The sequence below is a fragment of the Ruditapes philippinarum genome, unplaced genomic scaffold, assembly GCF_026571515.1.
Source record: "Ruditapes philippinarum isolate M1 unplaced genomic scaffold, ASM2657151v2 ctg83_1_1_1_1, whole genome shotgun sequence".
Taxonomy (NCBI): domain Eukaryota; kingdom Metazoa; phylum Mollusca; class Bivalvia; order Venerida; family Veneridae; genus Ruditapes; species Ruditapes philippinarum.
In genome coordinates this window covers 146,491-165,392 of record NW_026852900.1, presented here as the reverse complement: position 1 = coordinate 165,392, position 18,902 = coordinate 146,491, and the positions used below count along the sequence as shown (strand labels likewise).

The following is an 18,902-nucleotide window of genomic DNA, read 5'->3' as shown; positions in this document are numbered from 1 at the left end:
ATGAGCCAGAGAGCTTAGTTAGACTGCACATATGTGTAGGATGAGCCAGAGAGCTTAGTTAGATTTCACATATGTGCAGGATGAGCCAGAGAGCTTAGTCAGACTGTACATATGTGCAGGATGAACCAAAGAGCTTAGTTAGACTTCACATATGTGTAGGATGAGCCAGAGAGCTTAGTTAGACTTCACATATGTGTAAGATGAACCAGAGAGCTTGGTTAGACTGCACATGTTTGTAGGATGAGCCAGAGAGCTTAGTTAGACTTCACATATGTGTAGGATGAGCCAGAGAGCTTGGTTAGACTTCACATATGTGTAGGATGAGCCAGAGAGCTTAGTTAGACTTCACATATGTGTAGGATGAACCAGAGAGCTTAGTTAGACTTCACATATGTGTAGGATGAACCAGAGAGCTTGGTTAGACTGCACATATGTGCAGGATGGACCAGAGAGCTTAGTTAGACTTCACATTTGTGTAGGATAAACCAGAGAGCTTAGTTAGACTTCACATATGTGTAGGATGAACCAGAGAGCTTAGTTAGATTTCACATATGTGCAGGATGAACCAGAGAGCTTAGTTAGACTTCACATAAGTGTAGGATGACCAGAGAGCTTGGTTAGACTGCACATCAGACCTGGGGATGATTACATTGATCAGTAATTGATTTAATTACAATTACTTTCTGATTTTATTGTAATTGATTACTATTGATTACTCAGACTTACCTCTGTAATCAATTGAATTACAATTACTCTAAGAGAGTAATTGATTGATATTTGATTACATTCAATGTGAAGTAGAATCCCTACTAATGACCATACCTGAATTAAGACCACCCCCTTAATAAGACTATTTTTTTACAAGGTTCTTTGTGTCAATTCCCCTGCGAAAGCATGTTCATCAATTCATGAATTTTCATGAACAGTTCATGAATATTCATGAACATCTTTCAATTGTTCATCATCTTGGCAGAAATGTTCATGAACAAATATTCATGAACATTCAAGTTCATGAATATGTATGTCTGTTCACGATCATGTTGATGTGTTCATGAACATTTTGGCATCATTCTTGCTCTGTTCATGAACATTTTGGTATGTTCATGAACAAGCTGACAATAATCATGAACTTTAAAAACAAATTTGTCTTTACAATTTTAACCCATGTGAATACTTTTTAGTGTTAGAAAAAATTTCAGTTCATGAACTCATGAACTGAAAAATTTCAGTTCATGAACTCTCGTGAGTTCATGAACTCACTGATCATCAACAAGAGTTGGCTGACCTTGGTAACACCCATAATGCAAAAGTCAACATGGCCGCCAGAAACAAAGCTCTACATGTGTTTTTAACAAACTTTCGGTGCAAACTTACTTAAAAATGGAATAAATAACAATGACTTAGCAAAATGAAGAAAAAGTGATGTATTTACATAATGGACTATATAAAATCTTATGGAAAATTGTGTCAAAGAAATAAATTGAAGAGCAAACTGGCAAGTCGTGAATTCTAATGACAATTCAATTTGTACATAGGGAATCAATGAGCACAGTGTTTAAACAAGTTTCATTACCTGTGTAATGGGCTTTTGTGTTTTGTATTTGTACTAAAACACTGTCTATTGTGCATTTTATGGCTGGTACAAATCAGCAGTCTTAGAATTAAATGAAAATTGATTGTGATGTCACATTATTATGACCCCTGGGAGAAGTTTTTGAATTGTTCATGAACATATTCATGAACAATTTCATGAATGTACATTTGAACAAGTTCATGAATGTGCATGAACAACAAATGAGACTTTTTTTCTTTCATGGACAATTCATGAATCGATATATTCATGAACATATATTCATGAACATGTTCATGAATATCTTGATTCATGAATTGTCTGTGAACTAAAAAAAGTCTCATTTGTTGTTCATGCACATTCATGAACTTGTCCATGAATATATTCATGAACAGTTCATGAATTATTCATGGAATTCTCGCAGGGGTTGTTACATGATCCAGAATTAAGAACAACCGCTTATCCACTTTTAAGACTACCTAATTCAGTCCAAATTCTTTGCTTAATTCTTAATTTGACTCATCTATTGAGACCACTGATATTAAAATCAACACCTATCTAGATCTTAAATTTGTTGTTATTATCTGCTTGAATGCTTTGCATGACACTTAATTTCACAACGTGTGAAAAACTGTTATTATTGGGTTATTGTATGAAATAAGGTGAGAAGGTAAATTTTAGAGTGGTTTAATGTTGCTTCTAGCAAATTTATTTTTTTGTGAAGAATTAATTTTTATTTGATAGGTGATTTATGTACATCATATAATAATTGATATTGAAATCTGACCAAAGAGAATTTTAAGTTAAATTTTTTTCAGAAATATCATTATATGTTTTCATCTCATCAGATATCAAAACATACTTTTATAGTGTTCATATTACGCTTGTAGCTTAAGATATATACTGTTGTTTATTTTTTCAAACAAAATGACTAAAACAGACCATTGTCATAAAGTATAAGCAATGATAAGAATGTTCTAAATTAAGACAATGTTGGTCCAGCCCAGATGATGGTCTTAATTAAGGGCTTTTACTGTATAAATGTAAAACAAAAGTTACACTGTATCATGTAAAATAATGGCATCATTTGAATTAAAATAGTTTTCTGTTAAACTGAAAGTAATCAATGTCAATCAAATTGTAATCATGATTACTGACAAAATTTTAGCTGTAATTGATTAATTACAATTACATTAATCAATTTTGGGCTAGGTAATCAATTACATGATGATTACAGTGTAATCATGTAATCAATTAAAAAATCAATGATTACAATTAATGATTACCCCAGCTCTGCTGCACATATGTGTAGGATGTGCCAGAGAGCTTGGTTAGACTGCACATATGTGAAGTATGAGCCAGAGAGCTTGGTCAGACTGTACATATGTGCAGGATGAGCCAGAGAGCTTGATTAGACTGCGTGTCGGATGTGCCAGAGAGCTTGGTTAGACTGTACATATGTGTAGGATGTGCCAGAGAGCTTGGTTAGACTGCACATATGTGTAGGATGAGCCAGAGAGCTTGGTTAGACTGCACATATGTACAAGATGAGTTAGAGAGCTTGGTCAATAAACTGTACATATGTGTAGGATGAGCCAGAGAGCTTGGTAAGGCTTCACATGTGTAGGATGAGCCAGAGAGCTTAGTAAGACTTCACATATGTGTAGGATGTGCCAGAGAGCTTGGTTAGACTGCACATATGTACAAGATGAGTTAGAGAGCTTGGTCAATAAACTGTACATATGTGTAGAATGAGCCAGAGAGCTCGGTTAGACTGCACGTATGTGCAGGATGTGCCAGAGAGCAAATCCAGGTTAGACTGCACATATGTGTAGGATGTGCCAGAGAGCTTGGTTAGACTGCACATATGTACAAGATGAGTTAGAGAGCTTGGTCAATAAACTGTACATATGTGTAGGATGAGCCAGAGAGCTTGGTTAGACTGCACATATGAGCAGGATGTGCCAGAGAGCAAATCCAGGTGAGACTGCACATATGTGTAGGATGTGCCAGAGAGCTTGGTTAGACTGCACATGAATTAAACTAATTAATTTTGTTCCCAGGAAGGTAGGGGTTAAGAAATTTATTCTAAATTTTGTGTGTTTTTATTTTCTAGGAGTGACATGGATGTAACAATCAGGCTAGTGTTTCATTAAAGCAATTCATTTGTAATGGTAAGTTGATTTGTCTTGTGAAGATTTGTTTAGAATCCTAAAGACCTTTTAACTAAGATTTTTGTATCATATAAATATGTACAAGTTATAACATTTTAAATTATTTGAATATACTCTTAAATTGGCTAAACTATTTGCAAGTTTTTATTACTTTGAAATATATATGTGATTTCATCATATTTTCACCATTTGTTTGTGGGTTTAAATCCTTCTGCTGCTTTGAATTATTTCATGTCCACGGGCATTGTGAGAAAGTTATCCTGCAAGCTTAGATTCAGAAAGAAAATAATCTGTAGTTCCAGTCAGGTGCTGGGTTGAGTTCCTGAGGTCTTCATCAGTCAATAAAGCAAGAAAGTCACTATATTGCTGAAAAAATTCACTTTGTAATCTGGAGCTAGAATAAAAAATTCTTCAAAAAAGAACACTAAATGTCTATTCCATACTTATGGTAGAGTTGTCTCATGCCAATTTTTTTTTCAAACATACCAGACAATGGATCACCTTAAATTGACCGAAGTTAATAAAGTATTATCTAATTTATTTCCTGATGTACATTTATCATTGATATCTGACAAATTGTTTTCCTGAATTAGAAGTTACATTTAACTCAGGTAATCTCAAAAAGTTGCTTCTGGGCCAGGTGTTTTATTTATTTGTACTCCTATTTTATGTCCTGTTGGATTGATACAATTAGTTTTGTTGTGGTTTGTTTTTATCTTTTAATACAAGGAAGATATTGTTTTCGTGTCTTGACAAAACTGTTATAACAGGATGTAATGACTGTACATAATCTAATTCACCCCTAACATTTGTACAGATAGACTTAAATTATCCTGCCTTGAAACATGGAACAGTCTAATTTGCTTTAATTTTAGGTTGTGTCTCAACTAGTTAAATTGGTAGTTGTTTTAACTAGTAGTTTTACATAGTAGGTTTGTCTACTTGTTGTTTACCTGGTTGTTTTGCCTACTTGAGTTTTACCTAAGGTAGTTGTGTGATTACTTGTAGTTTTACTGGGTTGTTCTGTCTACTTGTAGTTTTACCTCATTGTTGTATCTACTTGTAGTTTTACCTGTTTGTTGTGTCTACTTGTAGTTTTACCTGTTTGTTATGTCTACTTGTAGTTTTACCTGTTTGTTATGTCTACTTGTAGTTTTACCTGGTTGTTGTGTCTACTTGTAGTTTTACCTGGTAGTTGTGTCTACTTGTAGTTTTACCTGGTTGTTGTGTCTACTTATAGTTTTACCTGGTAGTTATGTCTACTTGTAGTTTTACCAGGTAGTTGTGTCTACTTGTAGTTTTACCTGGTTGTTGTGTCTTCTTTTAGTTGTGTTTTTTTAATATTTTGGTATTAAAATCCCTTTAACTTCGAAAGATCTGTTATAAATCCAAAGCAAGTCAAATCCATTAAAAAATTTAGCAGGGTAAATGTATGAAGTAAAGTCATTTTTTCAGGTTATTGATTATATTTTACTGTTATATTTCAAAAGGTATATGTCAGATTGACAAAGGCTAATTGTGTTTTATCATATGCACTATATACTTTTGATTTATAATGCAGTTTTGCAGTACTAAACACAAGGAAGAAAATTAATGAAAAATAAAATTAGATCCCATTTTCCAATTTTGCTGTTATGGGCATTTAGACTTAAATAAGGGATATCGCTTATTTTCTATTTTAAGACATAATTATAATCATGCACCAAATTTCAACAATAAATAATAAATTTCAACGATTAAATATTATTAGAGGTATAGTGCAAAATTATACAAACTAAAATCCCAAATAAACCTTGTATTTATAATGATTTAATATATTGTAATTTAAAAATCATCTACTGCTGCAAATTTATCAAAGATAGTTTAATTAATATACATGTACTGTCCAAAATCTAATACTTTTCCTTCTTTACCTATATAATGTGACTTCCAATATCAGAGATTTTTGCAGTGTCTGACTTCCAAATTTTGGAACTTAGTGGAAGCCCTGATGTACATGTATCTAGTCAGGGATTTTTTGGGGCTTATTTTATATCCGTTATTCAGTCATATTCCCAATTAAAAATAGTATATTATTTTCCCAATCCACGGGAAAAAATTCCCATTTGAAAGTTACAAAATGAAAATATTGAATAACAAATTCTAATTTTTTGAAAATAAAACTGCAAAATCTAAGTAATGCTTTTTTCCCAATTTTTAACAAAACATCGCTGAAATTCCCATTTCCATGGGTATGGGTCATGCTCCCAAAATCGCTGAGAAAAACCTTGCAGTAGTAACTCATGTAAAGATTTTGAAGCACATTTCAAATTAAATATTTAATGATATGATTTTTTCATTTGTAATATATGTATAACTGTTAACATCTTTCATTTTATTTTGAAAAGTAATTTACAGTTTCATTTATACTTTTAAATTGCTTTTCTTGTGGCATTTTCAGGCCAGTAACTCCAGTGTCCCAACTCATAATTCATCTAAAAAAGGTGTACTCTAAAATGTACATTAAATTAGACTTTATGATATAACGGTTGATTTTATAATATTTCAGGTTAAAGTCGTCAATATGATATGATGTGATACAAGGTTCCAGATAATGTCTGAAGTGGAGAAGGCAGACTGTGAAAAGTCTGCCACCACTAAAACCAATATACCCCACCCACCTAACAAGGAAAGTGAGGACCAGTCTGCGAAAAATGCTGACTCATCTTGCACAAATGGGAACCAGTCAAAACAGGAAACAGCAGGAACAAGTACATGTGATGAGGAAAAGGAAAAAGAAGGAACGGATGTTCCCCAGCCCTCTGATTTGGAACTTCTGGCAAAATTAGAAGAAGCAAATAGGTGTGTTGATTTGTTGTAAAATCATATATTTTAGTGAAGCAAAAATGTTTTAAAAATCAAACTTTCAGACTAATTACAAAAGTTAAATATTAGCAAATTTCTGCTTTTATTTCTTTTTAAGTTATATTGTACGCTTTACTGAATGAGCGTTGCAAATCCTGCAAAAGATAGCACAAACTATGACCTTCAGTGCAATAAAAAAATATTTCTTAATTATACTTTGCTAATTTTTTCTGTTTTCAGTGTGCCCTGGAGTAAATCTTATGTAAGATATTCAAATTTCATAATTATAGTGGAGTTCCTTCCTTTAAAACACACAAGAATAAATTATGCAAAAGAGGAAAATTTCCAGAAAAGTGCTTTGAAATTTGTTTTTATTAGTACTTGAAATTTTGAATTTTTGTGTGTATAATTTCAGGCAAATAGCGCTAAGTCCCTCGTCTGTGACAACTACCAATCCTACAGAGCTTGAACTGATAGCAAAACTAGAGGAGGCTAACAGGTAACATAATTATTATATAGTATAATATAGTGTATTCTATTTGATTTATTGACTTGATCTATAATGGAAGGTCTGTAACACAATGAATAATTACACAAATAATAGACATTATTAACCTTCCAGATTTTTTGCCCCATTTTGATTGGATATTGATCTGCCGAAAGAAATTATTATATAACTGAATCAGAAAGGCTATATACACATTAAATTTCCACTTGAGGTACCCAAGGTGGTAAACAAGATGCACATACCATTCAATGTTGCGCAGTATAAATTCCGATATACAAACACTTTTTAACTTTCAAATAAAAAATATTAACCAAAATAGAGTATTCTCATCAGATAGGTATTCTCATCAGTATTTAAAACAATTATGACCTCGTCAAAGCTTGATATTAGGCCTAATTACGAAAAAGTGTCTTCAACAGAATACTCCTTTTCTCTTGTTTACATTCATTAGGTTATGTTGACATCATTTTCGGTGAAGGGGGACCATAGATTTTAGGAATCATACTTCGACATTTCATTTGATACAGCAATGATTTAATTTCAAAATTGTCTTACTCGCCAGGAAAGTGTAATAAAATTATCATTTGGGATTTGGAGTGATATATGTGGATATATAACCTGCTTTGATAAAACATCACCCACGCCTAAGGGGTCTGGTGATATAAAATCTTGGCAGGTAATTTATCCTCATATATCACTCCACTGAACCTAAATAAACATATATTAATTTAAACATATATTACAACAAACTGCAAATGAATTATACATGGAAGTTGTAGGCAGAATAAGGGTTAAAAGATGACTTAATCTTAAATTAAAGATAGAAAATTAAATAGATAACCAACACATTTGTTTGAAAAGCTAGAAATCCATATAATCAACTGTCTAGTCTTAAGATATCTTTTTGTTTGTTTAAACACAGAATTGAAAGTGAAAGACTTTCATTGTTTCCTTGAGCAAGAAACTTTACACTCATTCGGCCCAGTACTGGTTGGTTCCAGGAACGGTTTTGAAAGTGTGTCTATAGGCTAATAGCTTCCTACACAATTCTTACTAAAATAAATTCTGTATAAACCAAAGACTTTGACAAAAAAATCACCAGTAAATAGTCAGACCTAAATTATAAAAAAAATTCAAAAAAATAATCTGGTTTGAAATAGTTGTAGAGAGTAAACCAAATAGAAATTAGTGTATTTTATACCAGATGAAAAAAAAATTATAGCCTAACATTTTACATCAGGTAAGAAAAGTATTGGTCATTATAAACTGATTTAAGTACATAGCATATATAAGTACATAGCAAATCATCGATCAATATAGATCATTAAAATATAGGAATTTTAGTAATTTGCTGCATGTTAAACATCCATCAGTCAGTGACAATTAGAGGTACTGAAGTATTTAATAATCCCAATAGCGTTCATTACAGTGATATTAAAGCTTAAGTTTTCATATACTAAGGTATCATCTCTCGGTCAAGTAAAATCAATAAATATAGATTGCCTAGGGCATGTTTATGATAAATTATCTATTTATCACTGATAGTTAACTAATTCACGAATTCGAAAACCTAGCTAAACGCCGTTTTCCGGTACTTTCTGTACATAGCTCTGGGGAATTCATGTGTAATAGCGAAGTCAATGTTTTCGGCCTTTTTTTTAAACTAAACTGAAATAAAACACTTAATTCTTTATAAGAAAATAATTAAATATCATTGTATGAATAATTCCATGAAAAAAGAAAGTAAATAAACAAGTTTACGCAGAAAATAACCTTATTTACTATCCAAGATTCCACTGTTTGTTTGAATTTTATTGATTTTCATTATTAAAAAAATTGTTTATTTGAATAATTTGCAATAGATATTAAACGAATATTGATAATTTTCAAAAACATCAATTTATTTCACCTTAAACGGTTAAATTATGATAGAAAAATAGACATATCTCGTAACTGTGTTATGTACTTCATTTGGTGTAATTCCCCAGAGCTAAAACGGTAACGTACCAGAAAACGGTGTTTAGCTAGGTTTTCGAAAAGGTCAATAGTGTGACATAAAATATATCATACATAGCTTTATAAAGAATGGAAGATCAATTTGTACACCAAATCTATAGAAGTTCAATGTGGGCAATTGAAGTGATGCTGATGATTGCAATTTATGGTTGCATGGTTAAGGTTGTTAAATATTTCAAACTACTTGCCTCTCACCTCTGTCACTAAGGTTTGAATCCCCACAGGTCAACTGTGAATTCATTCAAATGAGGAAGCTTTCAAGCTAGCTTACTGAACAGCGGGGGTTCTACTCAGGTGCCCATTCGTGGCTGAAATAATGCACAGAATGGCACCTGAGGTCTTCCTCCACCAGTAAAGCTGGAAAGTCTCCATATGGTCTATACACAGTGTTGGCACTACTTAAAAACCAACCAACAAACAAACAAAAAGAGGAAATAGGTATGATGGTCAAAGTTATTTGGGTGATTAACATAATCTGGGTTTTTGGAAACATTTTTTGTCATTGAAGAACTTTGAGTTGTTGATGACATTTGGGTGAATTAAGTTTAGGTGAATGAAGAAATTCTGGCGGTTGTGGTAATTTGATAAATTGAAGTAATGGAAGTGACAGTAAAAATTTGCTTGGTTATGTGATTCTAGTGATTTTGTAATTGAAGACATTTGGATGTTTGTAGAAATTTCGGTGGTCAAAGTAATTTGGTTGATTGATTGAAAGTAAGAGGGGTAATTAGAGAAAATTATATAATTATAGATTGTTTATAGGTACAATTTAAAGAAAATTTTGTTAATATCGTATGCCTTAGTCTTGTCTTGCGGGAGTTATAGAAAGAACAAAATACAGAAACATTATTATGATATTTATGTTATATATAATATTATGCTCTTTACCCCAGCAACTTGATATTTGCGAAATTTGTGGTGAAAAATTTGTCTCTGCAAAAATGCCATCCATGAGAAACCTGAAATATTGTTTCTGTGAAAGTTTCTAGGAAAACAGTATAAAGCTTGTGGAGTTTGACCAGTTTCAAGCTTTTCATTAGCTGTTCAGCTTTCAGCTATTTTAATATTGAAAAACAGGAAAATTTGAAAAATCAAAGAAACAATTACTGGTAATAAAGGGGAGTAAATGCGGATGTCCTGTTACAAATTGATATTATCACTTTTATAATTACTTCCCTTGAATCAGAGATAATCTTTGATAATATTACTGCCATGAAAATGTGATAATTTGCATTTTGTTGTCATTTTAAGATTTTTTTGTTGAGAAGAATAGCAGGTGCCTTACTAGTTAGTAATATGACTAGGTTATAGATATTTATGTATCATTATTTGATTAGATAAGTAGACCTTTAGATATTTTTCTCCTTGTTATTTTGCAATGACTTCAGTCTAATTTACTGCTGTTTTCATTAATTTAAGGGTCTCAAGATGTTTTAAGTGCAGCTATAATGTTTCTTTGAGTTTAAACCCCCCGATTAATATTTTGTTTATTTTTAAAGTGCCAAATCTTATATTCTGTAGTTACAACCCTATCCTCCCTAAATATTTAAGTGAACTTGTCCATCTTTTAATTAGGACCTAACCATTTGTTAATTTATGAAAAACTTCAAAATATGTAATATAAAAGATGTTATCCGGAACTCGGCAAATGTGGGTTTTTCCAAGCTATAATCCGCTGGCAAATGTGGGTTTTTCCAAGCTACTCCCCCAGTACCAACAAATTTGACAAGTTTTATTGTTATTGTTTCACAGTGCACTATCGATCGCGAAAAACCCAAAATATTGTTAATTCCCGAGTAATTTCCACCAACAGGCTATTTTTGCGGATAATTTTAACACTGAAATAGGATCTTTAAAGTAATATAATAAATAAAAAAGTTATATTCAATTGTTTTGAATGTGTACTAGACCTAATCTTTGTTTTGTTTATGCAGGAAGTAACTTGAGGATGTTGGCCAAGTGTAGGTTTTCCTCGATTGTTTATATTCTTTCACTGTAATAACCGATATATGGACTTTAAAGTTACTATTATTATTATTACACCAATGTCAGAATATATTAACAATGAACATTTTCGAATGGAATTAAGATACTTTTCTTTAAATTCTTTAATAAATTGGAATAGTGTGTGGATTTGATGGAAATAATCATGTTAAAACTAACAAAAAGGTAAAGAAAATTTTTGTAGATATTTATGGTTAAGAAATTTAATTCTGTAAGCAAATTTTGTATCATCTTTCAAATTGTCATGTTTTTCTGTTGAAGATTTCAGTTTTATTTATACATCCCAAACAATTGTATGAACATTAATATACAGTCTACGGTGAGGTCACTCATGAACTTACTTTAATATTTTGATGAAACTTTATGGTGTTATTCTAATTTATACCCGATATATGTTATAATACATGTTCAATATTTTAATATATATTTAAATGTTTCTGTTATATAACTTTGAATTTCCAGGCTTTGATCTGTTTATAAAAATTCCTTTACTAACAAAAGAATTTCAAAGAAGAATAGAGTTGTGACTATAAACATAAATTGAATTTTGATATGTAGCTGTCCTATTTTGATTTTTACTGTTAAATATATTGAAAGTTAAAGCTCAATAGTTTGATCCCTTTGATTAGAACTGATTAGAGCGTCAATGAAGCTTTAATGGTCAAAGTGCGTTTGTGACCAGGGGATTTAAAATGGGGAAAAGCCCAAATTTGCCAAGTTTTTGCCAAATTTGCAGGAAAAACATTTATTGAATGCAGGACAAACTCTCTGTATCTTTATTAATAGTTAACTTACACTAAATTTGATTATATAAACAAGGAAGTGTACTAATTTACTGGGGTGAATAAGGTCAATGTAGTTATATGGCAATTAAATAATTAGTATAATTCACGTAGGTACTTCCTCTTAGTTTATGAAAAATGTCAAAATTATGTTGTTTAGATTTTAATTTTATTATGTATATTCTATCAGTAAACTTACAGGTCAAGTCATCTTTATTAAAAGAGGGATTATAAATTTAAAACTAAGAAAATAAAAGATGAAAAGAAAATCGAATTTTCCCAAAGAATTAAGGTCTGAAAGCAATATTATAATTGTTCCATGCTCAGGTTGATTGTTCTTAAATAAGTCCTTTGTATTTCCTGGGATTGCAAGGGTCAAGGTTACCTTTGACTGGTGTGTTACTTTGGCATAGATACAATTTATAAAAGTATTTTAACAATCTAAATTAGCACATGCTGTTATAGTCACAGAATCTACCCATGTGACCAGTGGAGGTACAAGATTCATGCCACGGTAGATCATGATATGCACTTATTCACTTCAAACATATTTTGCAATTATTCAATAGCCTGTAGAATATTGTTGGTGTTTGAATTGGGCGACCTTAGTTAAAAATATTGATTCCTGTATGGTACAGGTCACTTTCCATGTGATTGAGTTGGAATGTAAATCGGGTGTTGTGAGTTAGATTCTCAAATGGTACAGACTGGTCACTCTCCTTGTGATTCATCATCAAATCTGTTCTGCAGTCATTCACACTTTACCTAATTTGGCATGTACAGAAATTATCAGCTGAACGCAGCTAGCAGCCTAGTACCGATGTGGTCGCTGAACTGTGCTCTGGTAAATTCATTATGGCTTTAACTGCCATGATGTAGAGAGTATAGTTTTAACTATCAACCCTACTACCCCCAAAAATGATGAAATATGTTTAATCTAGATTGAAACATGGACTTCAAGTTCATTTTTAAGAATGAGTCATGAAAGATAAAAATTATAGAATTGTGCTGTAATGTTGAGAACTTTACATGTGTTTAGATAATGCTTGACCTTCATGTTTTTATCATCATTCATGAATTTTGTAATAATATTGTAGTGTTCATTTGCTTTTCCCAGATTGGATGTATACAAAGTACTGTAAGGGCTTTCATGGTCGAGTGGTTCAAGGTCTGAACCACTAACCTTTATTATTATAGTCAAACTCCCCAAGGATTGGGAATCAGTGTTTTTTTCATGCAAGAAATTTAAATGACTATCTAGTTTACAGAAGATTGGTCACTATCTCTGAGGTGAGCTGCGTGTGACTGAAACAATGTTTTCAGTGGTTGGCACCAATGATAGATCTTCTATAGAGTTACTCCAGAATTAAGAATTATTTTTGCTTTTCACATGGATTCCAGTGGCACATTGACTAACAGTTACAACTTTGAAAATAAGTTGACTAATCTCCGTGAACAGAAATGCATCATGAAATATAATACAATCGTAACATTTGGCAGGATCAGATCTGAAAACCAGTTCTTGATAACAACTGTTAGCTTATTCCATCAATAAAGCTTGAAAAAGTAGCCATTATGACAGTTAGTACTACTAAGTTGGTATGAATTTTAAAACCCAATCAAATAAATCAATATGAAATCTCATGATTACTTCACGATGAAAAATAACATTTTTTAAACTTTTTTTTCTTAATGATTCAGTCACATTTATGGAGATAATGTACTTGAACCTTAAAAATAAGCATTCTGCCAATTTTAATCTGTAAGGCCTGTGACCTATATAGTCATTATGTAATCTAAAAATAATGAATGATACTCAGCTAAGGAAGGTTGAAAGATTGGCAAGTCCATTTAACATAATTATATTACTTATAGCTTGGTTAAAAACACATAAGGGTTAATTATGCGCAATTGCTACCAAATGAAAAAAAAAAAGTGACTGTATTTTGATATATTGTATATAATTTGATGTGTTAATTTAAGATTGTATTTATTCTGTCATTTATCATTACGCTGTCATTTATATAGCTGTTGTCCCTTACACGTTGATGATGTCATCAGTCTTTGCTGTTGTATGCAAATTGTTTTATATAGTTGACATTTATTGTATGGATAGGTCTAGATAACATTGTGTAAATGAACTGTTTTCATTTATTGTAAACAAATTTATAACGTGGGATATTTTATGTGTGTATGAATTTATTCTTTCACTGATTTTTTTCTCAGTGTGGGACTTTGAACATTTTTCTCAAGACTTAAATTGGATGATAAATTCATAAAGACTAAGTGATGTCGACAAGACATTAAAAAAAAACAAATTTCTACTACATATTTTTTTTTGGAACACTTAATCTTGGATATATTATCGGTATAAAATTACTGTGATTGGAATTGGTCAGTGTTGTCACCTGTGAGCATTTATTATCACACCATTTACCTGCTAAATTTGAATAATGGATTAGCCCTGCTTTGAATTTGGAACAGTCCATTCAAAGTTTAGGAGATTTCAAAATCAACATATAAAACTTGAGCTTACATTAGTCAATTTGTCGAATTTTGAACAGTTCATTCAAAGTTTAAGACATTTTTTTTTTTAAGTTTAACTTACTTAAAGTCAAGTTTTGTGAAATATTTCAATATCAACATAACAAATTAGTATACATTTAGCTTGCTTAGCTCTATACCTATGGCAAAGGTTGATTAAAATAGTGGTTCCAGCTGGTTAAATGTTAAGAATAAATATTTTGCATAATGCATAATTTAAATGCTTAATAAAAAAAAGGAAAAAACAGAGGGCAAAGGAGGTTAATTACGACTATCAGTCACCTGTGTTGCGTAACATTTGAGTGCACGGAATACTGTATAAGTGGATATTTCTGCGTGTCAAAAAGTTAGCGAATTTAAAATATGAGACTTTTTGCAGGAGGAAAAATTAGCGAATCATGCAAGGGTAGAATTTAATGGCAGATTGGTTGATATTTACCTCAAGGAAATTTTAGCGTTTTTTGTCAATTCGCGAAATTCACCAATAATAATTATAATTCCACATCGCTAACTTATATAACCACTTATACAGTATTAAATGTGAATTTATTAATTTAATTTTTTGTCTCATTTAAGTGACTGAATCTTTAATTAATGTATTATTGATTAATATTACAATCGGAAGAAGAAATTGGATTACATTTTTGTGTAGTTTTTCATTGTTTTTTATTTTTGATGAAAAAAGTTATTGATTGATTTTGAGAGAAAAATAAAATTGACAAAGAAAAAAAAATTTGACAATGTTAAAACTGTGGTTGGAATCTTTTCGAGACGATGTGTTTTCTGATTGGTCAACTGATAATACAGAGGATAGTGATAATGTTAGTGATGATGATAATAATCATGATAATGATGATGATGATAAAAAGAAGCAAGAAAAACGTCATCATCAGCATCACAAAAAACATGTAAATAAAGAAATCGAACACCTTTTGAAAAAGAAAAAGTCTGCAGTTAACAGGTATTGACATTTTTTGTGGAAGTTGTGTTATAATTGTGATAGTATAATAATTTGGGAGTAATTGATATTTTTGTGTTAAATTATATGTGGCAGTCTTGCCAATTGGTGAAGATTCCAAACCAGTCTCAGAAAGTATTTGCATAATGCTTCCCCTGACATGACTTTAATTATTTTGACAGGTGTTGGTGCTTTATTATATAGCACTTCAATTAAGTCTGGCCACTTTCAGTTACCTTTTAAAGTGACATTGAGCCTGAGCAAAATAACAGTTCAGCCTATGTATATTATACACAAAAATGGAAGGTCATTACTTCAAACCACTTACTGTCTTGCCCTTCAAAGCTGTGGGTATTCCTGCAAGGACCTTTGGTATGAAAGGTTGAAAGTTCTGAAGTAAATATTGTCAGTGAGTCTTTAATAAATGCCCAAGCAAAAGTAAAAAACAAACAAAAATTATGATAAATGACAAGATCCTATACTATTGGTAAAGTTACATGTATCTTGGGGAATTAATATGAGTTTAATATATATAGATTTAAGAAAATTCAGATTTACAATACAAGTATATAGTGGTAAAATTGGGGTCACAAAATATATCATAGCCCCGGTTATATATACCATGTAAACACAATTAAACTTGTTAATTTTAGTGTACATGTGATATTATTTGTGAATTTAACATACAAGATGTTTTGACAGTTAAATTTCCTTCTGGCTATTCACTAACTTTGTGTTAAAACTTAATCATGACTGCATCTATCAAAAAATGACATATTGTGTCACTATGTGTAGAGTGCCCTTTATTAAAGCAGCCTACCTCCAGATTCATCATGTCAACTTCTGTGAAAATTTGAAACAGTTTCAAACAGTATTCAAATATGACAAAATATGTTGTCAAGTGTACAAATTGCTTTATAACACTATCCATTCAACATGTTTTAGTAAAAATGTAAAGCTGTGTTTTAAGGGATTTTGACCTCAGCTCTGGCACTTTTTACACTTGCTGTTCAATATCATACTTTACATAAATGAGGTGCTCCTTCTTTTCTTACATTATATTTCATCTGCATATCTCGTTTGATAAATGGACTGCATTCTTTTCTTACTGTATATTTCATCACCTGCATTATAACTCCTTTAATAAATGTACTGTACAGAATATCATACAATATACATGTAATTGTCAGTGGACTTTAAAAGAAGCATGGGTCCATTGTATGATCGTCAAAGTCTTAACATATGCCGGAACATTGAATTTCATTAGTGAACTTTGAAATGTTTTGTTTTTAAAATTTGACATAAAACATTGCATACTTTGTGGATCTAGTCAAAAATTTTAACAACATAATACATGGTGGTGCATTACAAATATTCGAAATACGTTGCACAGTGTTATAATGATGCGTTGGTAATACAGAATTCAAGTATATTGTTATAATATTATTCTCCGAGGTCTTAATGTTAACTTAATAGTCAAACCTTTGTTAAAGAACACTTCAGAATAAAGATATCCGTGTAAATAGGAATTAATTAGCCTCTATATAAACATCACTTGTCTTTAAAGACCAGTGTTTTGCATGTCTCTTTTGCGGTGTTTTTAACAGGTTTGACTGTACTATGATTTTATCAGATCACTTAAACTTACTGACCTGGTTGGAGAAAGATATAGAAATAAATAGTAACTTTATAATGAATCAATTAATCTATTTTACATTTTCAGATTGCTGGAGGCAGATAAAAAGGGGATAACTCCGTCTCACTCAAGGTCAGAATCGTCTTCCGGTCTTGTTGGCAATGGTCACTCACGTAAAGGATCTTCTACGAGTCAGATCTCCACAAACTCCAGTACAAGTCAGCAAGTTGAAGAAGATGCTGGTATGATTTGTTTCTATATTGTTTACCATTGAATTTTTTATTTTTAAATGTAGAAAATATTGGATATCCTGGTCAGCCTTGCACAACACCAGAAACCCATGATCCCAGCATTTTCAGGTTGTCATGCCTTGTATTCATGCTATGAGAGGTCCCTCACTCTTGTGCATTATTGATTATTTGTGAGAAAGAAACTAGTTGTAAGGCTTACAGAGAGTCTTAGGTTCAACTGGCGGAAGTACCAATAATTCCTTGAAATAATGCACAGATTGGTACCAAACTTAAATTGACCAGTAACAGTTTATAAAGGAAGTGGTGGCCTATTGGTTAAGGTGTCTGCCTTTCGACTCAAGGATTGTGAGTCGAAACCCTACTGCGGTCTCTACCATGTTTTCGCATGACACAAGTATTTGTTAGTTTCAAGAAACGAGAATCGTACCTCGCCTGCAAATATGATACAATAAAAATTATGTCTTTATATTTATAATCAAGCTTTAATAAACCTTACTTGAAAACAATTAATATTATTGGGAGGTATAGTAATGATTCATGAATTTTTTAAAACATTTAAAACATTAACATAAATGCATGAAATGCATACTAATTCATAATAATTTTTCATAAATGTCAAATGTTAACGTCAGAATATATCATGTAGTGCATGTTTTATTGCCCTACATTTGGCAAAACAGTACTGTAGAATAAAGTTTTTTTAACTCTTGTTTTTTCAAGGTCATAACATCCTTAACAAGTTCCTGTACCAACTTATAAACACATTCGTAAACTACATGTATCCTTGAACATAAGTTACATCATTAAAAAGCAATTAAATGAAGTGAATACAATATAATGGGTCTTAACATTGCAATGCCAGGGAAAATACAAAGTTTTATCTGTCATTAGTATAGAATATGGACAAACTGAAACATGGATTCTTTAACCCGTATTTTACCAGCTGGAACCCAAAGTGACTGGCCTTTGCCGAGTTGGACCAGTATAGAGCCAGACCAGCCTGCATGTTCATCCAGTCTGACCAGGCTCTATACTGTTGGCAGCTCAATTTTTGTATTTTGATATTGAAATCCCTAGAACTTTGATTGGACTCTTTCAAATTCAAAGCTGGACAGATCCATTATAGAAATATAGCAGGTTTAGGGTTAATTAACTTTTACCACACTAGATAGAACATGTAGAACAAGGCATAGAGCATGCATGTCCATCTTGTTGTTCTGTTGTAATGTTTTGATATTAAAATCCATTATTATAGTCCTTTAAATGGTTTAATTACTTAGGATGGGAAAATACCATATCTGAAAGGATTATCTACTGTTTACACTGATGCAAGAAAAACATGTGTTACAACTGCCATGTAAGGACAAATTGCATTGCTTTAAATGATGTCATTGACCAATGCACCTTTAATGAATAAATTGCATTCTTAGGATGACGTCATTTTGCAGTTAATATAATGAACAAAGTTGTAAATTTTTACCCTACTATAAGCAAAGTGCAAAATGAAAATATTACTTTTTATATTTTCTTTTTTAAATATAATTGACATTTAATATGCAAGAAAAAGAATTAAACAACAACTGCAGGTACAGACGGGAATATCTAGCTCTTGGGT

The 18,902-nt window shown here is 31.5% G+C and overlaps 1 protein-coding gene across 3 annotated transcripts in view; it reads left to right on the top strand.

Annotated features, from left to right (window-relative positions):
• Positions 1 to 18,902, top strand: part of LOC132727842 (ecotropic viral integration site 5 ortholog-like) — a 98,909-nt gene that overhangs the window by 15,038 nt on the left and 64,969 nt on the right. The window contains exons 2-5 of one of the 3 annotated variants that reach the window (XM_060713432.1): positions 3,687 to 3,744; positions 6,293 to 6,585; positions 7,004 to 7,087; positions 17,124 to 17,278. In XM_060713432.1, coding sequence (XP_060569415.1) covers positions 6,338 to 6,585; positions 7,004 to 7,087; positions 17,124 to 17,278 — 487 coding nt within the window. In that variant the 5' untranslated portion in view covers positions 3,687 to 3,744; positions 6,293 to 6,337. Of the gene's footprint in view, positions 1 to 3,686; positions 3,745 to 6,292; positions 6,586 to 7,003; positions 7,088 to 11,127; positions 11,282 to 15,167; positions 15,404 to 17,123; positions 17,279 to 18,902 lie in introns of those variants that run through there. The other 2 variants (XM_060713446.1, XM_060713439.1) reach the window with 2 other exon arrangements.